Source organism: Eleutherodactylus coqui, chromosome 6, assembly GCF_035609145.1.
Source record: "Eleutherodactylus coqui strain aEleCoq1 chromosome 6, aEleCoq1.hap1, whole genome shotgun sequence".
In the NCBI taxonomy this organism is placed as follows: domain Eukaryota; kingdom Metazoa; phylum Chordata; class Amphibia; order Anura; family Eleutherodactylidae; genus Eleutherodactylus; species Eleutherodactylus coqui.
This window is the reverse complement of record NC_089842.1, coordinates 32,471,270-32,497,871: the sequence shown is the minus strand read 5'-3', so window position 1 is coordinate 32,497,871 and position 26,602 is coordinate 32,471,270. Positions and strand designations below refer to the sequence as shown.

Here is a 26,602-nt window from a genome sequence, read left to right as displayed (position 1 = left end):
CACCCCCCCCCCCCCCGCCTCCAGAGAGGTCCCGGGTCTGTCGTAGAATTCCTTTGCGGAATCACGGCTTACTCAATTTGGAATGTTTACAGCCCTCCATATTAATTCTGAATTGATAATGCGCATAAGAAGTTCCCACACTGACACGAGGTTCAGCATGCATAGCTTCCTCAATTCTAACTTTAATCATCGGCGTGTAGCCTATTTTAAGAGTTTAACAAATCCGCCCATCTGGGCAGGTCAAAGATTACATAGATACAACGTATTGTTTAATTATTGGATAAGCATCTTGCAATTCTTCCATCCTCCGGTCATCTGTGATTGGCCATCAGGTGGTGGATGAAATGAATGGGTTGTCTTGGAGCCACGTGGGGTTCCTTCAATATGATTGGATGTTACATCATGAACTATAAATTGCACAAACCTCCCATGTTATTTGCATACGTTTCCAGTAAAATTGCTTGGGTAATTTCTGCGGTAGCTGCGGTTGTCCATGTCTGATTCCTAGTTCCGTATTAGTGCATGCAGCTGGACAGTCAAATATATTTATACATGTTGGTTACGGGCTAAATTCCATCTTTGTCAGCAGAGTTATGAAAAACAGATACTTTCATATGTAGGAAGTACTTATTGCACAACTGTCATGAACTATATTTGTAGCAAGACAGAAGTATGTATACAGAATGTTAAATTGATAACTGTCTACTGCCAAGGCCCACCGATCCAAAATATAGGAATACTGGACTTCCACCACAGGCTAATACCTAACAAATCCCCATAGTCACCTGTTTGTACAGTGTGTGTATACACATAAGCACAGTTCAATCACTTTTTTACTGTACTGTTAAGCCCCCAGACAGTGGGGAAACTATAATTGGGTATCTATATGATGGCACTCTACACATGAGTATCTACATTATCTTTAGCGCAAAACAGTATACTATCTATATTGAGACAGTACATTTTTAAAAGGTTTTTCAGTACTTTATATGGTACATCAAATAGTAGCATTGAAAAATACAACTTGTCCCACACAAAAAACAAGCCCTCATACAGCGACGTCGGTGGTTAAATAAAAGTTATGGTTTTTTAAAAGAGAAAAGGAAAAAAGGAAGATGGAAAACAAAGGGCTATGTCCTTAAGGGGTTAAATGTGATCCCAAAGCAATCAACCATCAGTAGAATGGAACTAGGGATGAGCGAGCATACTCGGAAAAGCACTACTCGCTCGAGTAATGTGCTTTATCCGAGTATCGCAGTGCTCGTCCCTGAAGATTCGTGTGCCGCTGCGGCTGACAGGTGAGTCGCAGCAGGGAGCAGGGGAGAGTGGGCGGGAGAGAGGGAGAGAAAGATCTCCCCTCCGTTCCTCCCCGCTCTCCCCTGCAGCTCCCCGCTCCGTGTCGGCACCCGAATCTTCAGGGACGAGCACTGAGATACTCGGATAAAGCACATTACTCGAGCGAGTAGTGCTTTTCCGAGTATGCTCGCTCATCCCTAAATGGAACCATGCAGTTATCTTTGTGTGTAATCCAGTAATCTAGTGATATAACCTGTAATATTATTAGACTTTCGGTCTCAACTACGATGATCCAGTGATATAACTTTAGATCTATTTAAAACTTTTATTGCATAAACCATTGATAACAGTTGGGATTCTGCTGCACTGATAGTTCCCTGGGGGTATGGTAGTATTCAATAAAGCTGCTACATTGGTGCCATGTGTTACGGTATACTACCCTTGATGCGCCAGCCCGGGTGCCCTAGATCTCACCCACAACCCCTGTCCCTGCCTGCTTGCCTCCACTCCTGGCTAGCCCCAGGCGGGCAACTGGGCGGGTGTATCAAGGGTAGTATACCGTAACATAATAACTGGCCCTTAAAATTCCTCTCCAATGGAGGCCATGAGTACCCTCACAAGTCAGTTGCAGGATTTAGTGGTCATGATCCAAGACCTGTCCGGTCGTATGGTGGCCCAGGAGCAGCGGGAGTTAGTGCATGTTTCTACCGCCCCTTCTATTCTCGAACCCAAGTGTCCTCTTCCTGAGGTATTTTCAGGGGAGAGGAGTAAGTTTTTGTTTTTTTTCAGCAGGCATGTAGCTTGTATTTTCGGATGCGGCCCTGCTCCTCTGACTCAGAATCCCAGAAAGTTGGATTGATTATGTCCTTACTTTGGCGCCCCCCCCCCCCCCCCCCTCAAACATGGGCCTACTCCTTGCCTGAGAGTTTGGCTTTCCTGCACTCAGTGGATTTGTTTTTTCAGAAACTTGGAGGTATTTTTGATGAGCCAGACCATGCGGGGTTGGCGGTGTCTCATCTCATGTCTCTATGACAGGGGCAGCAGTGGGTAGAGGACTATTGCTCTAAATTTAGACTATATGCGGGTGAAACCTCTTGGAATGATAGCGGCCTTAAAGATGTGTACTTGTTGGGTCTTTGTACTCATTTCTCATCCCGCTCCTGTGACACTTTATGATGGGATGGAATTGGCGGTCAGAGCTGACAGGAGGCTGAGATCTAGAAAACAGGAACATCAGGCCCATAAGGCTAGGGAATCCGGCAGATTCGCTCCCACTTCTTCCATGCCCACTTCTGGTGCCGAGCCTATGGAAGTGGATCAGCTAAGTCCCGAGGAACGGCGACAGTTCCGGATGACTCGTCGCCTCTGCCTCTCTTGTGGGAAAGCTGGACATCGTCTAGTGACCTGCCCTCAGAAGCGCCTACAACATCAGTCTGAAACAGCGGAAAACTTTAGATCCTAGGCGATCTTTGGCAGGATCACCTAGGATCACAGGTACTCCCTAAGTTGTTGGTGCCTTGTCAGATTGGCTTCCGGAATTTCACTCGGTCTGGTCCAGCTTTTTTTGATTCGGGTGCTGCCGAAAAATTTGATTAGTTTAAGTTTTGTCAGACCTCTGATCACTGAATTCTCGGCGTTAAAAATTGCCAATACGCTTCACTATTATTGATTCTACCCTTCTAACTGCAGGGGTTGTACAATGGAGGACTCTCATATTACAGTTCACTGCGGGTGTTCTCCAATCTGAGAATCTGTTGTTCTTCATAATGGAAAGGATGTCTGTTGATATAGTGCTTGGTATGCCCTGGTTGGCACTACACAATACCCCGATTTGATTGGTCCACTCAGGAAATGACACATTGAGGATTCTCCTGTCATAGTCACTTAGCTACAATATCCATGCGTTCAGCCAAACGACATATCAGACCATCCAGCTCCCCTGCCGGGGCAGGTCTTTACTTTGTAGAGAAGAAGGATGGGACATTGAGGACTTGTGTTGATTATCGGGCTTTGAATAAAATTACTGTGAAGAACTAGTGCTCCTTGCCCCTGATTCCTGATTTATTGAATCAGGTGGTAGGGGCTCACTGGTTTTCCAAATTGGACTTAAGGGGCGCTTACAATCTAATTTGCATCCGAAAGGGAGATGAGTGGAAGACCGCATTCAACACCTTGTTCGGACATTTTGAATGTCTAGTCATGCTCTTCAGACTTTGTAATGCCCCTGCTGTGTTCCAGGGATTTATGAACACGCTCTTCCATGACTTCCTGGGTGTATTTTTGGTCATATATCTCAATGACATTCTGGTGGACTCCCCAGACTGGGATTCACATGTGCCGCACCTGAAGCTGGTTCTGACCCGTTTGCATGAGTATCAACTTTTTGTGAAGTTGGAAAAATGCATTTTTGGTACTAAACAAGTGTCTTTCCTTGGTTATGTGATTTCACCCACGGAGATTCAAATGTAGTCTGATAAAGTGGCAGCAATCTCCCAATGGGTCAGACCAGATAACCTGAAAGCTCTCCAGAGGTTTTTAGGTTTCGCAAATTTCTACTGTAGATTCATTAAAAATTATTCTGTTGATGCTGAACCCCTGAACAATCTTACCAAGAAGGGTGCCAACTTGATAAGGTGGTCGCCAGAAGCCCTAGAGGCTTTTAATCATCTGAAAAGGGCGTTTACTGCTGCCCCGGTGCTAGTACAGCCTGACACGTGGCGACCCTTCTTCATTGAGGTCGATGCGTCTGAGGTGGGGGTGGGGGCTATATTGTCTCAGGAAGTCAGCAGGAGACCTGTGATAGTCCATGTGCGTTCTTGCGGAAGTTCAGTTCAGCAGAACGTAACTACAACGCGGGTAATCGTAAGTTATTGGCGAATAAGTGCTCTCTAGAAGAGTGGCGTTACCATCTGGAGGAGGTAAGGCATCCCATTACCGTGTATACTGATCATAAAAACTTGGTATATCTTGCCAATGCTAAGAAACTCACAGCTCATCAGGCCAGGTGGGCGTTGTTTTTCTCCAGGTTCAACCTCGTTGTTACATATATTCCAGGGGAGAAGAGTGTGAAGGCAGACACCCCGTCCCGGAGTTTTGCTTCGCCGGAAAGTGAGACAGTGGCTCACGAGAATATCTTGGCACCTGGGGTGGCGGTGGCAGCTGTAGAATCTGATCTCGTTCCTCATCTACAAAATTGTCAGCAGGACGCTCCCCCGGGGGTGCCGGAGGGCAGATGGTTTGTGCACGCAGTAAAAGTCGGCGTCCGGAGGGGCCTCTGAGACCGTTACCGGTGCCTTTTCGTCCGGGGTCGCATTTATCGGTAGATTTTATCACCGATCTACCTTAGTCTCAGAAGTTCACCACTATCCTAGTTGCTGTAGACCGTTTCTCAAAAATGGCACATTTCATGGCGTTAAAGAAGCAACCTTCTGCGATTGAATTTTCCAAGATTTTTGTAAAAGAAATCATTTGTCTACATCGGGTTCCTGAGAACATCGTATCTGATCGGGGTGTTCAGTTTGTTAAACAAATTTGGCGAGCCTTCTGTAGAAACCTGGGAATGTTGCTTTCCTTCTCATCAGCATTCCACCCGCAAACTAATGGTCAGACTGAGCGGAAGAACCAGGATTTAGTTCAATATTTACAGGTGTTTGCTAGCGAAAAGGCTAATCATCCAGCAGAATTCCTGCCGTTGGCAGAGTTTGCGCTAAACAACCGTATTTGTTCTTCCACTGGGGTGTCTCCATTCCTGTGCGTATATGGTCAGCATCCTCACTTCCTTACAGCTATTTCTACTCCGTCTGCCTGTCTTGCAGCTAATGTCACCACAGAGGTGCTGCAGGGGATATGGAAAGAAGTACAGAAGAACCTGGAAGCAACGAGGGCTCGTATTGTTGCGTAGTGGGAAGAGTCTGTCAGTATCTGAACCTTACAGGATGGGACAGAAGGTATATTTGTCTTCTAAAAATCTCAAATTGAAGGTTCCGTCTTTGAAACTGGTGCCGAGTTACGCGAGTCCCTTTGTCATCACGCGTGTAGTAAATCTGCTTGCTTATGAATTTGATTTGCCAGCTACATGGAGGGTTCACAGGGTTTTTCATAAGTCGTTATTAAAACCTTTTGTCTCTTTGGCACTCTGTATTTTCTTGCCATCATTGGGCTGGTCATACCATATTACTCTGGATAGGCTTGTTCCTCTAAGCTCGTAGTATCCAAGCGGGGTTGGGCTTGTACAGCATTTAGATGGAACACTTTTAGAGATGAGCAAACAGACTCGTCCGAGCTTGATGCTCGCTCGAGCATTAGGGTACTCGAGATGCTCGTTACTCGAGACGAGCACCATGCAGTACTCGAGTCAATTCCATTTCCTTCCCTGCATGTTTAGCGCCATTTTCTGGCCAATAGACATGCAGGGAAGGCATTACAACTTCCTCCTGTGACGTGCCAGCCCTATCCCACCCCCCTGCAGTGAGTGGCTGGCGAGATCAAGTGACCGCCGAGTATTTAAAGCCGTCCCGCCCGCGGCTCGCCTCAGACACACACTGGCAGAGATTAGGAAGGGTGCTGCTGGTGCTATAGTGAGAGTGTTGGCGTCTTCAAGAACCCCAACGGTCCTTCTTAGAGCCACATCTGACCGTGTGCATTACAGTTGTGGCTGCTGGGAGCAGTTTTGCACAAATTTTTTTTTTTTCCGTCTCAGTCTGCAGTCAATTATACAGAGTATAGGGACAGTACTGGTGAGACAGGGACAGTGGTAGTGTAGAATCCTGTCTAAAAGAACCCCAATGGTCCTTTGTTGGGCTACCTGTGACTGTGTGCATTTTACTGCCTGGCTGCTAGGAGATGTAGTGCCTCACTATTACCCAGCTAGGCCTTTTTGCAGCCTTGCGTATAATTTTTTTCTGGCTGCAGCTTGCGTTACATAAGCGCTGTCAGCCTCCAACTGCACGCCAATAATTCCATAATTTTTTACACCGCTCTGTGTGTGCTGTCAACTTCACGCACAGCGTGCGGCGACAGTGCCTGATAAAGGGAAAGTCATATAGCCGCTATATAGCCTGTATTCTTTTTCAAAAAAATTTAAATAAAAGCTCCTTCGTTGGGCTACCTGTGACCGTGTGCATTTTACTGCCTGGCTGCTGGGACTTGTAGTGAATCACTATTGCACGGCTAGGCCTGTTTGCAGCCTTCTGTATCCTTTGTTTCTGCCTGGAGTTAGTGTTACATAACCGCTGTCAGCCTCCAACTGTACGCCAATAATTCTATAATTATTCACACCGCTCAGTGTCTGCTCCATTCGTAATACACCATGCTGAGGGGTAGGGGTAGGGCTAGAGGACGTGGACGTGGATGCGGGCGAGGACGTGGAGGTCCAAGTGAGGGTGTGGGCACAGGCAGAGTTCCTGGTCAAGGTGAATCGCAGCCGACTGCTGCGGGCTTAGGAGAGAGGCACGTTTCTGGGGTCCCCAGCTTCATATCACAATTTTTGGGTCCACGTGGTAGACCTTTATTACAAACAGAGCAGTGTGAGCAGGTCCTGTCATGGATGGCAGAAAATGCATCCAGCGATGTATCGACCACCCAGTCTTCTACGCCGTCCACTGCTGCAACTCTGAATCCTCTCGCTGCTGCTCCTCCTTCCTCCCAGCCTCCTCACTCCATGAAAATGACACATTCTGATGAGCAGACAGACTCCCAGGAAATGTTCTCGGGCCCCTGCCTCGATTGGGAAAAATTGGCTCCTCTCTCACCTGAGGAGTTTGTCGTGACCGATGCCCAACCTTTGGAAAGTTCCCGGGGTCCGGGTGATGAGGCTGGGGACTTACGGCAACTGTCTCAAGAGCTTTCAGTGGGTGAGGAGGACGATGATGATGAGACACAGTTGTCTATCAGTAAGGTAGTAGAAAGGGCAATAAATTGGAGGGAGGAGCGCACAGAGGATTCGGAGGAAGAGCCGCTGGACGATGAGGTGACTGACCCCACTTGGTTTGCTAAGCCAACTGAGGACAGGTCTTCAGAGGGGGAGGCAAGTGCAGCAGCAGGACAGGTTGAAGGAGGCAGTGGGGTGGCCAGGGGTAGAAGCAGGGCCAGAGCGAAGAATCCCCCAACTGTTTCCCAAAACACCCGCTCGCGCCAAGCCACTGTACAGAGGCCTAGGTCTTCAAAGGTGTGGATGTTTTTCAGTGACAGCACGGACGACCAACGCACAGTGGTGTTCAACCTGTGTCGTGCCAAGATCAGCTGGGGAGCCACCAGTACCAGCCTCACCACCACCAGCATGCGCAGGCAAATGATGGCCAAGCACACCACAAGGTGGGATAAAGGGTCGCACCACTGCTTCTCCCCCTGTGCCCCAACACGCCACTCAGATCCAACCCCCCTCTCGGGACACAGGCACGAGCGCCTCCCCGCCTGCACCCACCCCACACCACCGCTGTCCTCGACCCCATCCAGCAATGTCTCACAGCGCAGCGTCCAGCTGTCGCTAGCGCAAGCGCAAATACGCCGCCGCGCACCCGCACGCACAAGCTTTAAACGTGCACATTGCCAAATTGATCAGCCTGGAGATGCTGCCGTACAGGCTAGTGGAAACGGAGGCTTTCAAAAACATGATGGCGGCGGCGATCCCACGCTACTCGGTCCCCAGTCGCCACTATTTTTCCTGGTGTGCCGTCCCAGCCCTACACCAGCACGTCTCCCACAACATCAATCATGCCCTCACCACCATGGTTACTGGGAAGGTCCACTTCACCACGGACACGTGGACAAGTGCTGGCAGGCAGGGCCACTATATCTCCCTGATGGCACATTGGGTGAATTTGGTGGAGGCTGGGACCGAGTCAGAGCCTGGGACCGCACACGTCCTACCCACACCCAGAATAGCGGGTACTACCTCGGTTCTGGTATCTGCGGCGGTCTATGCCACCTCCTCTAAACCATCCCCCTCCTCCTCCTCCTACGAAACCTCTACCTCTCAATTAAGAAACGTGAGCAGCACGTTGCCAGCAGTCGGTGTGGTGCAGCAGCACAGCATTGGGCAAGCGTCAGCAGGCCATGCTGAAACTACTCAGCCTAGGTGACAAGAGGCACACGGCCCCTGAGCCGTTGCAGGGTCTGACAGAGCAGACCAACCTCTGGCTTTCGCCGCTGAGCCTCCAAGCGGGCATGGTCGTGTGTGACAACGGCCGTAACCTGGTGGCGGCTCTGCAGCTCGGCAGCCTCACACATGTGCCATGCCTGGCCCACATCTTCAATCTGGTGGTTCAGCGGTTTCTGAAAAACTACCCGCGTCACAGAAGGGGAAATCAAGAATTAAAAGCAATCACAGAAAAATGGCCGTTACTTACTGACTGAGGAGTGCAAGTAGATGCATCCTCCTCTCACCATGCACGTAGCTGACTACCAAATAGAGGAGCCATTAACACCTGTGCAAGACACCGATGAAACACCCACTCACACTGCCTCCTGATAATGAGGGGGGTGGATGCTTGGTGTAAACTCCCACACATAGTGGATACAGGGTGGCAGACCATTCTGATATATATAGTCCACCATGCAGACCAGCAACCTATTAATGACGCCATGATAATTCGGCGGGTTGCCCTGCATATCCATCAGTAAACCACATTGGTACTGCCACCTTGGGCTCCCCCTGGAGTCTTAATGCCACACTGCATGTGAATAATAGATAATAAATGCAAGGCATTGGTTGGATGTTGGCCAAGATACCTGAGCCCACTAACCACTTCACGGTTCCTTGCGTGGTGTACCAAGAGGGGTACACTTTTACTCTTGGTACACAAATTTTTCTGGCCCTCGTCAATACTGTTATCTAACTAAGTGTTCCGGCCTTTGCCTACACTCATGGTACACCAATGTTTCAGGGGTTCGCCTATACTCTTGCTACAGAAATGTTACAGGGGTCTGCCTATACTTCTGCTACAGAAATGTTACTGGGGTCTGCCAATACTTCTGCTACAGAAATGTTACTGGGGTCTGCCTATACCTTTGCTACAGAAATGTTACAGGGGTCTGCCTATACCTTTGCTACAGAAATGTTACTGGGGTCTGCCTATGCCTTTGCTACAGAAATGTTACAGGGGTCCGCCTATACCTTTGCTACAGGAATGTTAAAGGGGTCTGCCTATATTTTTACTACAGGAATGTTACTGGGGTCTGCCTATACTTCTGCTACAGGAATGTTACTGGGGTCTGCCTATACTTCTGCTACAGGAATGTTACTGGGGTCTGCCTATACTTCTGCTACAGGAATGTTACTGGTGTCTGCCTCTACTTTTACTACAGAAATGTTACTGGGGTCCGCCTATACTTTTACCACAGAAATGTTACTGGGGTCTGCTTAAACTTTTACTACAGAGATGTTACTAGGGTCCACATATACTTTTACTACACATATGTTACTGGGGTCCGCCTATACTTTTGCTACAGGAATGTTACAGGGGTCTGCCTATACCTTTGCTACAAAATGTTACTGGGGTCCGTCTATACTTCTGCTACAGAAATGTTACAGGGGTCTGCCTCTACTTTTACCACAGAAATGTTACTGGGGTCTGCCTATACATTTACTACAGAGATGTTACTACGGTCTGCATATACTTTTACTACACAGATGTTACTGGGGCCCGCCTATAATTTTGCTACAGAAATGTTACAGGGGTCTGCCTATACCTTTGCTACAGAAATGTTACTGGGGTCCGTCTATACTTCTGCTACAGAAATATTACAGGGGTCTGCCTATACTTTTCCTACAGAAATGTTACTGGGGTCTGCCTATACTTTTACTACAGAGATGTTACTGGGGTCTGTCTTTACTTTTACTACACAGATGTTACTGGGGTCTGCCTATACTTTTGCTACAGAAATGTTACTGGGGTCCGCCTATACTTTTACTACAGGAATGTTACAGGGGTCTGCCTGTTCTTCTGCTACAGAAATGTTACTGGGGTCTGCCTATACCTTTGCTACAGAAATGTTACTGTGGTCTGCCTATACCTTTGCTACAAGAATGTTACTGGAGTCTGTCTATACCTTTGCTACAGGAATGTTACTGGAGTCTGCCTATACCTTTGCTACAGGAATGTTACTGGGGTCTGCTTTTACTATGGGTGCACAAAGACTTCCCATTGCGGTGTTTTACTTATCTGGCACAAATACACTGACTGACTAGGGCAGAAATGTGGGCCGAGGCCAAGGTCCTTGGTGGGGTGAAACTCTCCCATGTTTGGGCACTCTGATTTCTTCCTGTGTAATACCATCTTTGTGAACTGACAGAATAGGTGAGCCCAAGGAACGCAAAAACTTCCCCTTGCGGTGTTGAGCTATCTTTGTTGGGACACATGGATTTCCCAATGCTATGTAGCTCAGGGCACCTTGGTTCACACAAGGTGGAGGCTGGAACCGAGCCTGACCCACACAGACTATAGCGGGTCCTGGTCATGGTTTATTGGCCTTGTAATGCCACCTCCTCCTCCTGCTTGGGGTCACGGGATCAGCACTGGGCAACATATATTTTCTCTTGTGTTACCACAGTTATCTGAGACACTGGTTTGGGCCAAACAAAAGGAGCGTTACTGCATTAATGAGACGTTCACAGCTGTACTAGCATCGGAGTCCGCTTAATGCTCACGATTGCTGAGGATGGGGGCAGATGTCCATGTCCTGGGGGAAATGCAACTGCGCCAGGTTTGGCCCGTGGAACTTCTTCCTGGTTAATCCAGCCTTTGAAGCGGTGAAAGCAACTGTAACTGATTTAATGAGACGTTCACTGCTGTACTAGCATCGAAGTCCACTTAATGCTCACGATTGCTGAGGATGGGGGCAGATGTCCATGTCCTGGGGGAAATGCAACTGTGCCAGGTTTGGCCCGTGGAACTTCTTCCTGGTTAATCCAGCCTTTGGAGCGGTGAAAGCAACCGTAACTGATTTCATGAGACCTCACTGCTGTACTAGCATCGGAGTCCGCTTTATGCCCACGATTGCTGAGGGTGTGGGCAGAGGCCTATGTCCTGGGGGAAATGCAACTATGCCAGGTTTGGCCTATGGAACTTCTTCCAGGTTAATCCAGTCTTTGGAGCGGTGAAAGCAACCGTAACTGATTTCCTGAGACGTTCACTGCTGTACTAGCAGCGGAGTTTGCTTTATGCCCACGATTGCTGAGGGTGTGGGCAGAGGCCTATGCCCTGGGGGAAATGCAACTGCATCAGGTTTGGCCCGTGGAACTTCTTCCTGGTTAATCCAGTCTTTGGAGCGGTGAAAGCAACCGTAACTGATTGAATGAGACGTTCACTGCTGTACTAGCATCGGAGTCTGCTTTATGGCCACGATTGCTGAGGGTGTGGGCAGATGCCTATGTCCTGGGGGAAATTCAACTGCGTCAGGTTTGGCCCGTGGAGCTTCTTCCTGGTGTTGCGTCCTCCGGACTAGCAACCTCAAAAGCACAAACAAAAGGCACAACTGTGCAAAAGGAAACAAAAGCTAAAGGAATTCTCTCCCTATCGTCCCCTAACCCCGGAGAGGGCGCTGCCTACTCAGCGGACCGACCGCGCTGACAAGTGCGAGCCCGCACGCATGCCTGGGCCACTGAACAGTCCCTGTCAGGGAGCCCTAGCACAAAAGAAAGGTAAACACAGAAAACCAAACAAAGCATAAAAGTACTTAGCTAGGAGCTTCAGGCAAGGTGTGTTCCTCCATCACTGTCCAAAGGTAACTGAAGGATTGACCAGCACAGGAGATCATGCTGGCACTGTTTAAGTAGGAGCCAAGCTACTCAGCACCAGGTGCTGACTGACGTTACTCCTGCAACTACCACGTCCCTCAGCTCTAGGAGAAGCAAGGGCACACCCAAAACCTGGTCTGGCCTGCAAGCAGAGTGCAGGCCTCAGAATGGCTGCAACACCTGGTTAATCCAGTCTTTGGAGTGGTGAAAGCAACCGTAACTGATTTAATGAGACGTTCACTGCTGTACTAGCATCGGAGTACGCTTTATGCCCATGATTGCTGAGGGTGTGGGCAGAGGCCCATGTCCAGGGGAAAATGCAACTGCGTCAGGTTTGGCCCGTGGAACTTCTTCCTTGTTCATCCAGTCTTTGGAGCGGTGAAAGCAACCGTAACTGATTTAATGAGACCTTCACAGCTGTACTAGCATCGGAGTCCTTTTTATGCCCACGATTGCTAAGGGTGTGTGCAGAGGCCGAGGTCCTCAGCCGAGTGAAAGTCTGCCATGTTTGGGCACTGTAATTGCTTCATGTTTAATACTTTCCTTAGGTTCCTTTGGTTCACCTATGCTGTGAGTGCACAAAGACTTCTGATTGCGTTGTTTTACCTGTCTGGCACAAACGCACTGACTGACTAGGGCAGAAAAGTAGACCGAGGCCCTTAGCAGGGTGAAACCCTGCCATGTTTGGGCACTCTGATTTCCTCATGTGTAATACCATGCTTGAGTTCCTTGGGCTTGCCTATGCTGTGAGTGCACAAAGACTTCCCATTGCATTGCTTTACCTGTCTGGCACAAATACACTGACTGACTAGGGTAGAAATAAGGGCCGAGGTCCTTGGAGGGGTGAAACTCTGCCATGTTTGGGTGCTCTGATTTCTTCTTGTGTAATACCATCTTTGTGCACAGACAGCATAGGCAAGCTAAGGAACTCAAAGACTTTCCATTGCGGTGTTGAGCTATCTAACACCTACACAGAATGAAGTGTGTGGGGACACATGGATTTCCCATTGCTATGTCACTCGTGGCACCTTGAGTCACACAAGATGGAGGCTGGGACGCAGCCTGACCCTGGGCCCACTCGCATGCTTACCACACAGAGTATTGCTGCATTGTGGAGATGTGCAGAAGTGCTGCCACCTGAGTCTCCTTTATGCCCACGTTTGCGGCTCCTGACAATTTTGTGACGGAGGTGGCACGGGATTGGAATGATCGTACGTCAATCTATCATGAATTCTCAACAGCATTGTGGGCTATCGCCCACACTTTCAAAGAGGGCCGCTGCCTGGCCCTGCCAACCCCCTGCAGTGAGTGCCTCCGGTTCCTCCTCATCCAGTACGCGCTTATAAATAGACATGAGGGTGGTGTGGCTATGAAGCGAGCATGTGGCATGAGGGCAGCTGAACGCTGCGCAGGGAAACTTTTGAGTGCTCTTTGGATGCAGGATCGTGCGGTTGGGGGGGGGGGGGTTGGACAGCAATGCCAGCATGTAACCCAGGAGAAGAGGCAGCGGTGTCACCCGCAGGCAGTGATTGTCCTTGGTTGCAGGTAGTGTGGTGCTTGGCTAAGGTGTGCCTTGCTAATGAGGGTTTGTCCGAAGTAAAATTTTAGGGGGTGACACCAGACTCTTGCCGCTATTGTGGCTTAATAGTGGGACCTGGGAGCTTCAGATGCAGCCATGCATGCTGCCCCTGCCCTTCCCTATCCGTTTCTGTGGTGTTTCCATGACTTTCTGAGGTTTTCCAGTGTTTCACAAGTCATGACCTATGTGGAGCATCGATCCCATACAAAAATGCTCGAGTCGCCCATTGACTTCAATGGGGTTCGTTACTCAAAACGAGCTCTCGAGCAAAGTTTACTTAGATCAACTAAAGGTTGGTCCATTTGGACGGGACAAATGTTGGGCAAACGATGCCCGACACTTGTACCTATACACACTACCTTTAGTGTTGCTGCACAGGAGCCAGTATCGCTGGCTCACAGCGGGGCAGCTGGGGGGGTATTTTTCTCCTCGCGCTACCCCGCCCCTCTCCATTGACTTAACGGCTGCTATTTACACTGAGCAATGAGCGATTATCGTCCATCGTTTATGTTGCATAAACGATGGATGATGAGCTCATCGCTCAGTGTAAGTAACAGCCATTAAGTATTTAATGACCGCTATGTTAAGTCAATGGAGAGGGGCGGGGGAGCGCAAGGAGAGAAATCTCCTCCAGCCGCCCCACCCCCCTGCTGGCTGCTCTGTGAGCAAGCTACCGATACTAGATCCCATGTAACAGCACAGGAGCGAGTGTATGCAGGGACGAGTGTTGGGCATCGTTTGCCTGATATTTGTCCTGTCTAAATGGAGCTTAAGGCAGGCAGGGTGTGGTTTGGGAGGAAGGAATTCCTACCTGATGAGTTGATGTCACTACTACTGCTAAAAACATAAAATAACAAAAACTCTTTTTTTTACTCATTTTCCATTATTTGTATAGAAAAATAAAAAATGTAAGAAAAACACCACACATTTGGTATCATTGTGTCCATACTGACCTGTACTATAAATTGAACACACCTTTTACCCTGCAAAAACGTTTAAAAAAAAAGGAGGCAAAATTCTTTTTTTGTTCGTCATACCTCAGAAAAAACACAATAAAAGTGATAAAAAAGCTGTATGTACCCCAAAAGGGTACAAATAAAAACTACACAAAAAATAAGCCCCTAGAGAGCTTCCATAGAAAAATAAAAAAGTTATTTAATGCCTCGATGTATCAATAATTATAATTTTGAAAAGTGCAAAAGTGGAAAAACCTAAAAAAAAGTATATTTTTTGTATTGTCGTAATCATACCGACCCGCAGAAAAAAAATATTGTGTCATTTATACTGTATGATTTAAAGCTGTAAAAAAATGTTAAAAAACAATGGCAGAATTGAGGTTTTCTCGCTCCCTGCTCTCAAAAAGTAATGTATATGTACCCAAAAATGGTACCGATAAAAACTGCAGTTCGCCACACGAAAAACTAGCAATTTACATTTATGTTGATGGAAAAAAAAAGAAGTGGTGGCTTTAGAAAAGTGGAGATGAAAATCCCTCAAAAATCATTGCGTCCTCAACGCCAAAATAGGGGGGTGGGGGGTTAGGGGATATGGTTTATGGGGGGGGGGTCACTGTTTATTATAGGAGTGTTTGTTTACTCCTATGATACCTTTTTATGATTTTTACGTGTTTTTAATTGGTCTCTGCTTGTTTATATGTGCTGATAAAATCTGTTAATAATTTTAGTAATTTTCTTTATTTTCCTTTTATAAAGTTTAATTGTGTTCTCTTGTACATTTTGTTGGCGCTAATGACCAAACAGTGCTGATGACAGAATGACATGTCACCATTGTGATCAGTGATTGGCTCGTCAAAATGAATCATGTCTTCTGGAGTGGTGTAAACAGATGAGTGGGGGATGGACAAACCACTGGCATGGGAGCCATGGGGGATATTGAAAGGAAAGTGCAACATTTTGGGCTATTTTAGGTGTGCAGACCTGAATGATAGTGTGATACATTACTGAACGCATCCGTACTTATATGTAACAAAACATTCTGCTGTGCTGGTAAATTAGGAGCTGTAAAGTCTATGAAGAATTTACCAAACCACATTTGTATGAAGTACAAAACCGTAATGGATGACTTACATGTGGGAAGAGTGGGAGTACAGTCATCAGTGCTGCAGCATGAAATGCCAACCTCAATTTGTAATTCCATTATGCTCACAGTGCCATTTAAGTTGCAGTCAGGTAAAGGTGTGCATCCCCTGATCAGCGTTTCCATCCTCACTCCCTCTACAAATAGAAAGATCAAACATTTCTTACTGAAATTCCACCATTCCATTGCCGGGGGGCAACTGTGCATTTTGCACCTCCAGTATTCAGGACAACATTAACATTTTTTCACATGTACAGATAAAACCCAGATTGTCAAATAAAAAAAATCATACTGGCCCCCTGTACTCATATATTTTCTGAGAGTAGACACCTGAAGCATTGTCAAAATGCCACCCTTTTATATAGTACACCTTCATGCAATTTTGTGTCAAATTGTAATTTGTCATAAAAGATGCATTAAAAACTGACATTCGCGGGGCGGGGCCAAGCAAGCAAGATGAGAGGACGCACGCTACCTTGCTCCTCCACAGAATCTCCTTTTTTCGTCCTTTTTCAAGATCCAAAGCGAAGATCCAGACAGGGACTGACCGGGAAACAGCACCCAGGGACCCACCAGATCCAACGCCTGGCCTGGGGAGAACTTTCCTGGAGACCTTCGCCGCTGTGAAGGAGTCGGAGAGCCGCGGCCTTGCACAGCAGTGCGCACCCCCGCCCAGCGCCGGAGACACCTGCCAGAGAACGCACACGGAGCCCTAAGGGCTCCTTCCCACGGACAGATTTCCGCCGCATAATACGCGTCGGAAATCCGCTGCGTTGCCCGCAGCTATTAGGTTCTATTGAACCTAATAGCACAATGCTTATTGTGCGGAATTCAACCGCGGGTGTACGCGCGGACGGCTTCCATTGCAGTCAATGGCCGTGTGAAGCCGGCCTAAGCAGGAGAGAGCAGCACAAGGTAAAGAGGAGGCTCCCTCACTACCGGGGTCCGCACTCCCTCCGCAGCTCCCCCCGAACATACCACCGCCGCGGCTCCTGCGGTGTACACCGCGGCTCCTGCGGTGTACACCGCGGCTCCTGCGGTGTACACCGCAGCTGTCGGCCCGCAATCCAGTCAAGTTGTCAAGTTGACAAAGACCACAGATACTTGGTGGTTGAAACATTGTGTATAAGATGGGTGTATTAAAGCCTTCAATTTGTAATCATCTCCTTGGATGCTGCTTCACTTTCATCGTACATTGGTTTATGTTCATTCCGCGACTTTGGATCCAGAAACGGTTACAGAAGCGCGCATATTTTGCACTGTGGTTTCCTCCCTCTTATTGCTAGAGGTATTGTGTGTGCTGTTGTCAATCCAATTGTTTGCAGTACATTAACTCTGAGGGGGACATCATTTTAGGCGGGGACTTCAACGTACCACTTAGCCCCACTCTGGACACGTCTAATGGCTTCTCAATGGTCCCCCTCTCCAAAATTAGAAAAATGAAAAAGCTGTTGGCCGACCTCCACCTGGTAGACCCTTGGAGAGTTCTCCACCCTGACTCAAGGGACTACTCCTTTTACTCCGTGGTTCATAAAAAAATACTCAAGAATAGATCTCTTCTATGTTAAACATTCCCTCTTAGATGTAATCACCAAACCCTCCTACGACTCTGTTATATACTCTAATCATGCCCCAATCTTCATGAAGATAGCCATTTCCCCCCAAAAGAGATCAGTGTCCAATTGGATATTAAATGATAGCTTACTAAAACATAAAGAGGACATTGAATACATACAAAGAGGCCTACAGCATTACTTTGAAGAAAACGCGACAGAATCATGCAACCCTGCGACCCTTTTGGAAGCCCAGGCCTCCTCATCGAACTAGGCGCAAGGAAAGAGAGGGAAAAAGAGAGGAAGATTACGCTGCTTACTGAACCGATCAAACACATAGAAACCTGTAATAAAAAGAATGTTTCACCTCAATATGAAAAACAATTATTTAACCTGTGCATCAAGTTAAAAGAGATCCTGAACCAAAAATCTGAAAAATACCTTTTTTTCGAAAGATATAAACACTATGCCTTCTTGGACAAGTGCGGGAAAAAATTAGCAGCCCTAATTAAAACACAAAACGCGAAAGCCTTTATTCCCAAAATAAAAGATAAAGACGATGCGATACATCACAAAACCTCAGAGATCTCAAATATTTTTCAAGCATTTTACTCCGATCTTTATAATATTCAAAATCCCAGGGAGTCTCTACCAATCAAACCACAAAATATACATGAATTTCTAGAGTCAGTCAAACTCCCCAGTGTACCCATAACCCAAATACAATTGCTCCTTAAGCCGATTTCCACCTGAAAGATAGAGGAATGTATCCAATCAGCCCCGAACGGGAAAAGTCCTGGGCCAGACGGTTTTGGATCCCTGTACTTCAAAACCTTTAGAGAAATCCTCACCCCATACCTCGCTCATTACTTCAACTCCATCTCCGCAGGAAGCCCTTTTCAAAAAGAAGCTTTGATGGCACACATTACACTTATCCACAAAGAAGGAAAAGACTCCTCCCTATGCAGCAGTTATAGACCCATATCCCTAATCAATAATGACATCAAAATTTATGTCAAAATCTTACCTAACAGGATCAAAGTGATCCTACGCGAATTGATCAATCCGGAGCAGGTGGGTTTTGTACCAAACCGAGAAGCGAAAGATAACACCCTAAAACTACTCAACATAATACACTTAGCACACCATAACAACTCCCCAATAGCTCTTCTCACTGCAGACGTCGAGAAGGCTTTCGATAGGGTTGACTGGCTATTCCTACAAATGTTCCTCTCAAAATTTGGTTTCCCAGAAATATTTATCGATGAAATCATGGCGTTGTACTCCTTCCCCTAGGCCAAAATCAAAATCAACTCGGATTTTTCCCCTACAGTTCGAATTAATAACGGAACTAGACAAGGCTGCCCTCTCTCCCCTCTATTATTTATCCTAACTAGAGATGAGCGAACGTACTCTTCCGAGCTTGATACTCGTTCGAGTATTAGCGTGTTCGAGATGCTCGTTACTCATAACGAGTACCACGCGATGTTCGGGTTACTTTCACTTTCATCTCTGAGACGTTAGCGAGCTTTTCTGGCCAATTGAAAGACAGGGAAGGCATTACAACTTCCCCCTGCGACGTTCAAGCCCTATACCACCCCCCTGCAGTGAGTGGCTGGCGAGATCAGGTGTCACCCGAGTATAAAAATCGGCTCCTCCCGCGGCTCGCCACAGATGCGTTCTGACATAGCTGATGGACAGTGCTATTGTGTTGGAGCTGCTATAGGGAGAGTGTTAGGAGTTATTGTAGGCTTCAAGAACCCCAACGGTCCTTCTTAGGGCCACATCTAACCGTGTGCAGTACTGTGGAGGCTGCTTTTTGCAGTGTTGCACATTTTTTTTTTTTGGTATATCGGCCGTGCAGAGCATTGCGCCCTGCAGTAATACTCCAGGGACAGAAGTGCTTAGGCAGGGAGAGCGTTAGGAGTTTTTAGGCTTCAAGAACCCCAACGGTCCTTCTTAGGGCCACATCTAACCATGTGCAGTACTGTGGAGGCTGCTTTTTGCAGTGTTGCCCTTTTTTCTTTTTTTTTGGTATATCGGCCGTGCAGAGCATTGCGCCCTGCAGTAATACTCCAGGGATAGAAGTGCTTAGGCAGGGACAGAAGACATATTAATTATTGATTGAATATAGGCAGTGGGCCTTTGCTAAAAAAATTTGGACAAAAAATCTAGTTGGCCTGCCTGTCACTGTGCTCAGTGTTCTGGGTCTGTCTGTGCTGGGTGTAGTAGTTCTACAAAATCATACGCAGCCAGCTAAGTGTTACAGCAGGCTTGCGCAAAATTATTTCCTGGCGTTTCGTAAGCGAAGTCAGCCTCCAACCACAGGCCAATAAGCGGCACATTTAATTACAGCGTTCTGTTTCTGCATTACTGGTAATACAGCATGCTGAGGGGTAGGGGTAGGCCTAGAGGACGTGGACGCGGGCAAGGACGCGGAGGCCCAAGTCAGGGTGTGGGCACAGGCCGAGCCAGTGCGGTGGCCAGGGGTAGAGGCAGGGCCACACCGAATAATACACCAACTTGTTCCCAAAGCGCCCCCTCGCGCCATGCCACCCTGCAGAGGTCAAGGTGCTCTACGGTGTGGCAGTTTTTCACAGAGATGCCTGACGACCGACGAACAGTGGTGTGCAACCTTTGTCGCGCCAAGATCAGCTGGGGAGGCACCACCACCAGCATGCGCAGGCATATGATGGCCAAGCACCCCACAAGGTGGGACGATGCCCGTTCACCGCCTCCGGTTTGCACCACTGCCTCTCCCCCTGTGCCCCAACCTGCCACTGAGATCCAACCCCCCTCTGAGGACACAGGCACTACCGTCTCCTGGCCTGCACCCACACCCTCACCTCCGCTGTCCTGGGCCCCATCCAGCAATGTCTCTCAGCGCAGAGTCCAGACGTCACTAGCGCCACTGTTTGAGCGCAAGCACGCCGCCACGCACACGCATGCTCAAGCGTTAAACGTGCACATTGCCAAATTGATCAGCCTGGAGATGCTGCCGTATAGGCTTGTGAAAACAGAGGCTTTCAAAAGCATGATGGCGGCGGCGGCCCCGCGCTACTTGGTTCCCAGTCGCCACTACTTTTCCCGATGTGCCGTCCCAGGCCTGCACGACCACGTCTCCCGCAACATTGTACGCGCCCTCACCAACGCGGTTACTGCCAAGGTCCACTTAACAACGGACACGTGGACAAGCACAGGCGGGCAGGGCCACTATATCTCCCTGACGGCACATTGGGTGAATTTAGTGGAGGCTGGGACAGAGTCAGAGCCTGGGACCGCTCACGTCCTACCCACCCCCCGAATTGCGTGCCCCAGGTCGGTGGTGGTATCTGCGGCGGTGTATGCTTCCTCCACTAAACCACCCTCCTCCTCCTACGCAACCTCTGTCTCGCAATCAAGATGTGTCAGCAGCAGCACGTCGCCAGCAGTCGGTGTCATGCGGCATGGCAGCACAGCGGTGGGCAAGCGTCAGCAGGCCGTGCTGAAACTACTCAGCTTAGGAGAGAAGAGGCACACGGCCCACGAACTGCTGCAGGGTCTGACAGAGCAGACCGACCGCTGGCTTGCGCCGCTGAGCCTCCAACCGGGCATGGTCGTGTGTGACAACGGCCGTAACCTGGTGGCGGCTCTGCAGCTCGGCAGCCTCACGCACGTGCCATGCCTGGCCCATGTCTTTAATTTGGTGGTTCAGCGCTTTCTGAAAAGCTACCCCCACTTGTCATACCTGCTCGGAAAGGTGCGCCAGCTCTGCGCACATTTCCGCAAGTCCCACACACACGCTGCCACCCTGCGGACACTGCAACATCGGTTTAATCTGCCAGTGCACCGACTGCTGTGCGACGTACCCACACAGTGGAACTCTATGCTCCACATGTTGGCCAGGCTCTATGAGCAGCGTAGAGCTATTGTGGAATACCAACTGCAACATGGGCAGCGTAGTGGGAGTCAGCCTCAATTATTTACAGAAGAGTGGGCCTGGTTGGCAGCCATCTGCCAGGTCCTTGGAAACTTTGAGGAGTCTACCCAGATGCTGAGCGGGGATGCTGCAATCATTAGCGTCACCATTCCTCTGCTATGCCTCTTGAGAAGTTCCCTGCAAAGCATAAGGGCAGACGCTTTGGAATCAGAAACAGAGGCGGGGGAAGACAGTATGTCGCTGGATAGTCAGAGCAACCTCATGTCTATATCTCAGCGCGTTAAGGAGGAGGGGGAGGAGCATGAGGAGGAGGGGGAAGAGACAGCTTGGCCCACTGCTGAGGGGACAGATGCTGCTTGCCTGTCATCCTTTCAGCGTGTATGGCCAGAGGAGGAGGAGGAGGATCCTGAAAGCGATCTTCCGAGTGAGGACAGCCATGTGTTGCGTACAGGTACCCTAGCACACATGGCTGACTTCATGTTAGGATGCCTTGCTCGTGACCCTCGCGTTACACGCATTCTGGCCACTACGGATTACTGGGTGTACACACTGCTCGACCCACGGTATAAGGAGAGCCTTTCCACTCTCATTCCCGAAGAGGAAAGGGGTTTGAGAATGATGCTATACCACAGGGCGCTGGTGGACAAACTGATGGTAAACTTCCCATCCGACAGAGCTAGTGGCCGAAGGCACATTTCCGCGGCCCAGGTAGCAGGGGAGGTGCAGAGATCAGGCAGCATGTACAGCGCAGGCAGGGGAACATTATCCAAGGCCTTTGCCAGCTTTATGGCTCCCCAGCAAGACTGTGTCACCGGTCCCCAGTTAAGGCTGAGTTGGCGGGAGCACTGTAAAAGGATGGTGAGGGAGTACGTAGCCGATCGCACGACCGTCCTCGGTGACGCCTTTGCCCCCTACAACTACTAGGTGTCGAAGCTGGACACGTGGCCCGAACTCACGCTGTATGCCCTGGAGGTGCTTGCTTGTCCTGCGGCTAGCGTCTTGTCAGAGAGTGTGTTTAGTGTGGCTGGGGGAATCATCACGGATAAGCGTACCCACCTGTCAACCGACAGTGCCGACAGGCTTACACTCATCAAGATGAACAAAGCCTGGATTTCCCCAGACTTCTCTTCTCCACCAGCAGACAGCAGCGATACCTAAACAATACGTAGGCTGCACCCGCGGATGGAAGCATCGTTCTCTATCACCATCCAAAACGGGGACCTTTTTGCTTCATCTATCTGTGTATAATATTCCTCCTCCTCCGCCTGCTCCTCCTCCTGAAACCTCACATAATGACGCCGAACGGGCAATTTTTCTTAGGCCCACAAGGCTCAGTCATATAATTTGTATTATAATAATGTCATGTTTAATGCAGAAGCCCACCTGCATTAAACATGACATTATTACCTCAGCTGTGATGGGCAATGCAATCGGATATATTTATGTACCGCCGGTGGGTTCCAGGGAGCCACCCATGCTGTGGGTCCACAGGGAGTTGTAAATGCATCTGTCCACTTCTAAAAAACCCCAGTCTGACTGAGGCATGCAGTGTGGGCTGAAGCCCACCTGCATTAAACATGAATTTATTACCTCAGCTGTGATGGAAAATGCAATGTGATATATTTATGTACCGCCGGTGGCTTCCTGGCACCCAGCCATGCTGTGGGTCCACATGGAGTTGTAACTACATGTGTCCACTTCTAAAGAACCCCAGTCTGACTGGGGCATGCAGTGTGGGCCGCTGCCCACCTGCATTAAACATGACATTATTACCTCAGCTGTGATGGGCAATGCAATCGGATATATTTATGTACCGCCGGTGGGTTCCAGGGAGCCACCCATGCTGTGGGTCCACAGGGAGTTGTAAATGCATCTGTCCACTTCTAAAAAACCCCAGTCTGACTGGGGCATGCAGTGTGGGCTGAAGCCCACCTGCATTAAACATGAATTTATTACCTCAGCTGTGATGGGCAATGCAATGGGATATATTTATGTACCGCCGGTGGCTTCCTGGCACCCAGCCATGCTGTGGGTCCACATGGAGTTGTAACTACATGTGTCCACTTCTAAAGAACCCCAGTCTGACTGGGGCATGCAGTGTGGGCCGATGCCCACCTGCATTAAACATGACATTATTACCTCAGCTGTGATGGGCAATGCAATGGGATATATTTATGTACCGCCGGTGGGTTCCAGGGAGCCACCCATGCTGTGGGTCCACAGGGAGTTGTAAATGCATCTGTCCACTTCTAAAGAACCCCAGTCTGACTGGGGCATGCAGTGTGGGCCGAAGCCCACCTGCATTAAACATGAATTTATTACCTCAGCTGTGATGGGCAATGCAATGGGATATATTTATGTACCGCCGGTGGCTTCCTGGCACCCACCCATGCTGTCGGTCCACAGGGACTTCACAATAGGGAGTTGTACCTGCCTGTGTCTATGAATTTGAAAACCCTGCTCCGGTTGGGGCATGCAGTGTGGGCCGAAGCCCACCTGCATTTAATCTGACGTTAGCTCTGCTGTCCAGGGCACTGCAATGGGATACATTTATGTACAGCCGGTGGGTTCCAGGGAGCCACCCATGCTGTGGGTGCACACGGAATTCCCATTGCAGAGTTGTACCTTCCTGTGACTATTTATAAAAAAACGCGGTCAGACTGGGGCATGCAGACACCTTGACAAAATGAATAGTTTGTGGCACATAGGTTCCCCATTGCTATGCCCACGTGTGCAGCTCCAGATGGAGGTGGCACAGGATTGGATTTCTCATTGCTTCTGTACAGCATTGTGGACTATCGCCCCGCCCCTTTTAAAGAGGGTCGCTGCCTAGCCGTGCCAACCCTCTGCAGTGTGTGTCTGCGGTTTCTCCTCATGGCAGACACACTTATAAATAGACATGAGTGTGGCGTGGCATGAGGGCGGCTGAAGGCTGCGCAGGGACAGTTTGGTGTGCGCTGTGGACACTGGGTCGTGCGGGGGGGGGGGGGGGGTTGGGCAGCATGTAACCCAGGAGAAGTGGCAGCGGAGTGTCATGCAGGCAGTGATTGTGCTTTGTTGGAGGTAGTGTGGTGCTTAGCTAAGGTATGCATTGCTAATGAGGGCTTTTCAGAAGTAAAAGTTGTTGGGAGGGGGGGCACTCTTGCCGCTATTGTGGCTTAATAGTGGGACCTGTGAACTTCAGATGCAGCCCAACATGTAGCCCCTCGCCTGCCCTATCCGTTGCTGTGTCGTTCCCATCACTTTCTTGAATTGCCCAGATTTTCACAAACGAAACCTTAGCGAGCATCGGCGATATACAAAAATGCTCGGGTCGCCCATTGACTTCAATGGGGTTCGTTATTCGAAACGAACCCTCAAGCATCGCGAAAAGTTCATCTCGAGTAACGAGCACCCGAGCATTTTGGTGCTCGCTCATCTCTAATCCTAACCATGAAAACTTTTCTGGAAAAAATCTTACAAAATAATAAAATTACAGGCATGAAATGTGGTTCCAGAGAGCACAAATCGGCCTCATACGCAGATGACATGCTATTCTTCCTTACTGACCCCAAAACCGCAATCCCCGAAATTCTGCAAGAGTTCAAGAGATTTGGTCAGATTTCCAATTTCAAGCTAAACCTCTCAAAATCAGAACTTTTAAACATAAACATTAAACAAGATTCTTGGTCAGAGATTTCCAAAATCTCTCCATTCAAAAACTCAAGTAAACAAATTACGTACCTAGGGGCAAAAATATCGCCGAGCGCAGCAGACCTGCAGAACTTAAATTTTATACCCCTACTTGAGAGAATGAAGAAGGACCTCATCTCTTGGAATTCCCTGCTGATCTCCTGGTTCGGCAGAAAGAATCTAATTAAAATGATGTACCTGCCCAAAATATTATACATGTTTCAAACGCTCCCTATAGAGGTCCCTCAGATCTTCTCCACTAAACTTAAAAGCATGGTAGAAAAGTTTATATGGCAGGGTAAGAGTCATAGGGTCAAACACACAACATTAATCAAATCTAAAAAATATTGTGGAATTTGGGCTGCCAGATTTTGAACTATACTGGACGGCATCACATTTGAATCGCATGGTAGACCTAATCCGCCAAACAAGCCCCAAACTATGGGTGGAACTCTAACTCCTCCAACTAAACAATGATCAGAAACTCACTTTGGCCCACCCCATACAACAAAGTTAAGCTGAAGGAGATTCAAAACCCCTACACTAAACTAACTTTAAGTCTATGGCACAAGGCAAACAAGAAACATAAACTTGTACCCCAGATCAGTGGTTACACCCCTCTGCTTGCAATAATACCTAATAAATTTAGAGTACTCAAACAGAAAATTAGGAGTAATACCCACCTAAAGAAACTACAATGTTGCAGCCTTATTGAGGATAAGACCCTGTACCCCAAGACACGCAATTCTTAAACCTTCTGGGGAACACATCATTTAGATCTGAAGATCTACTTATCATTAGAGAATCGGTGGTGCTGCACTCTCCAGATATTATAGATACAGATAAAAATGTATTATTCCATAAACTATTCTGGAGCCTCCAGCCCATTAAAAGCCCAATCTCTAAAATATACAGGACCCTAACACAAGATATACACCAACCCTTTTTTATCGCTCGCTGGGAATCTGAATTAAATACAACCTTTACCACAGATGAGATAAAGAACATCATATTCAGGTCCCACTCGGCTTCTTCCTCCACTAGGTTCCAAGAGCTTAGCTACAAAATCGTATCCAGATGGTATAAAACCCCAGCGCTAGGAAATAAAATAGACCCAAATTATTCTCCGCTCTGCTGGAGATGCCTAGATGGCACTGGATCATATTCCCATATATGGTTCTCATGCCCACTTCTTCAGCCCTTCTGGGAAGAGATCCAGATACTTCTAAACTCTATCCTCAAATCCAACATCTGCCTCACCCTTGAGGCTGTTCTCCTAAACCTAGACACCCCAGGCCTCACATCTGAACATAAACTCATTCTTCCATTCTTCTTAAACGCAGCCAAGATCCTAATCCCTAGGTACTGGACATACAGCATGATCCCCTCCATCTCAGAATGGTACAAAGAAGTGAACACGATATGTTCCTTTGAGAGAGTGAAGGCTAAACGAGAAGGGGACCAAAAGAGATTCGAGAGTCTCTGGATCGTCTGGTTCTCCTTCATACATAACCCATCCCCGCATCCTACCGCTCCTCCCAACCAACGGGGTCCTCCCCCCAACTATGCATTAGCCCATAATACGCTTCCGACGATCCCTATATGGCCTGCGTCCCTCATAGGCTATTAGCCGTTCCTATTGCATTACTGTACCTATATTATTGTATTCTCAACAGAGCTGTCACTGTTTCCTTGTTATGTAATTGACTGATTATTTTATTTGTGATCATCCTTGTTTCCTTTGATTTTTT

General features: G+C 48.3%; 1 protein-coding gene across 1 annotated transcript in view; it reads right to left on the bottom strand.

Annotated features, from left to right (window-relative positions):
- LOC136633519 (uncharacterized) overlaps nucleotides 1-26,602 on the bottom strand; it is a 46,986-nt gene that overhangs the window by 4,020 nt on the left and 16,364 nt on the right. Inside the window, exon 3 of the mRNA XM_066609279.1 lies at nucleotides 15,698-15,844. Within this exon, the coding sequence (XP_066465376.1) occupies nucleotides 15,698-15,844 (147 nt within the window). The remainder of the gene's footprint in view (nucleotides 1-15,697; nucleotides 15,845-26,602) is intronic.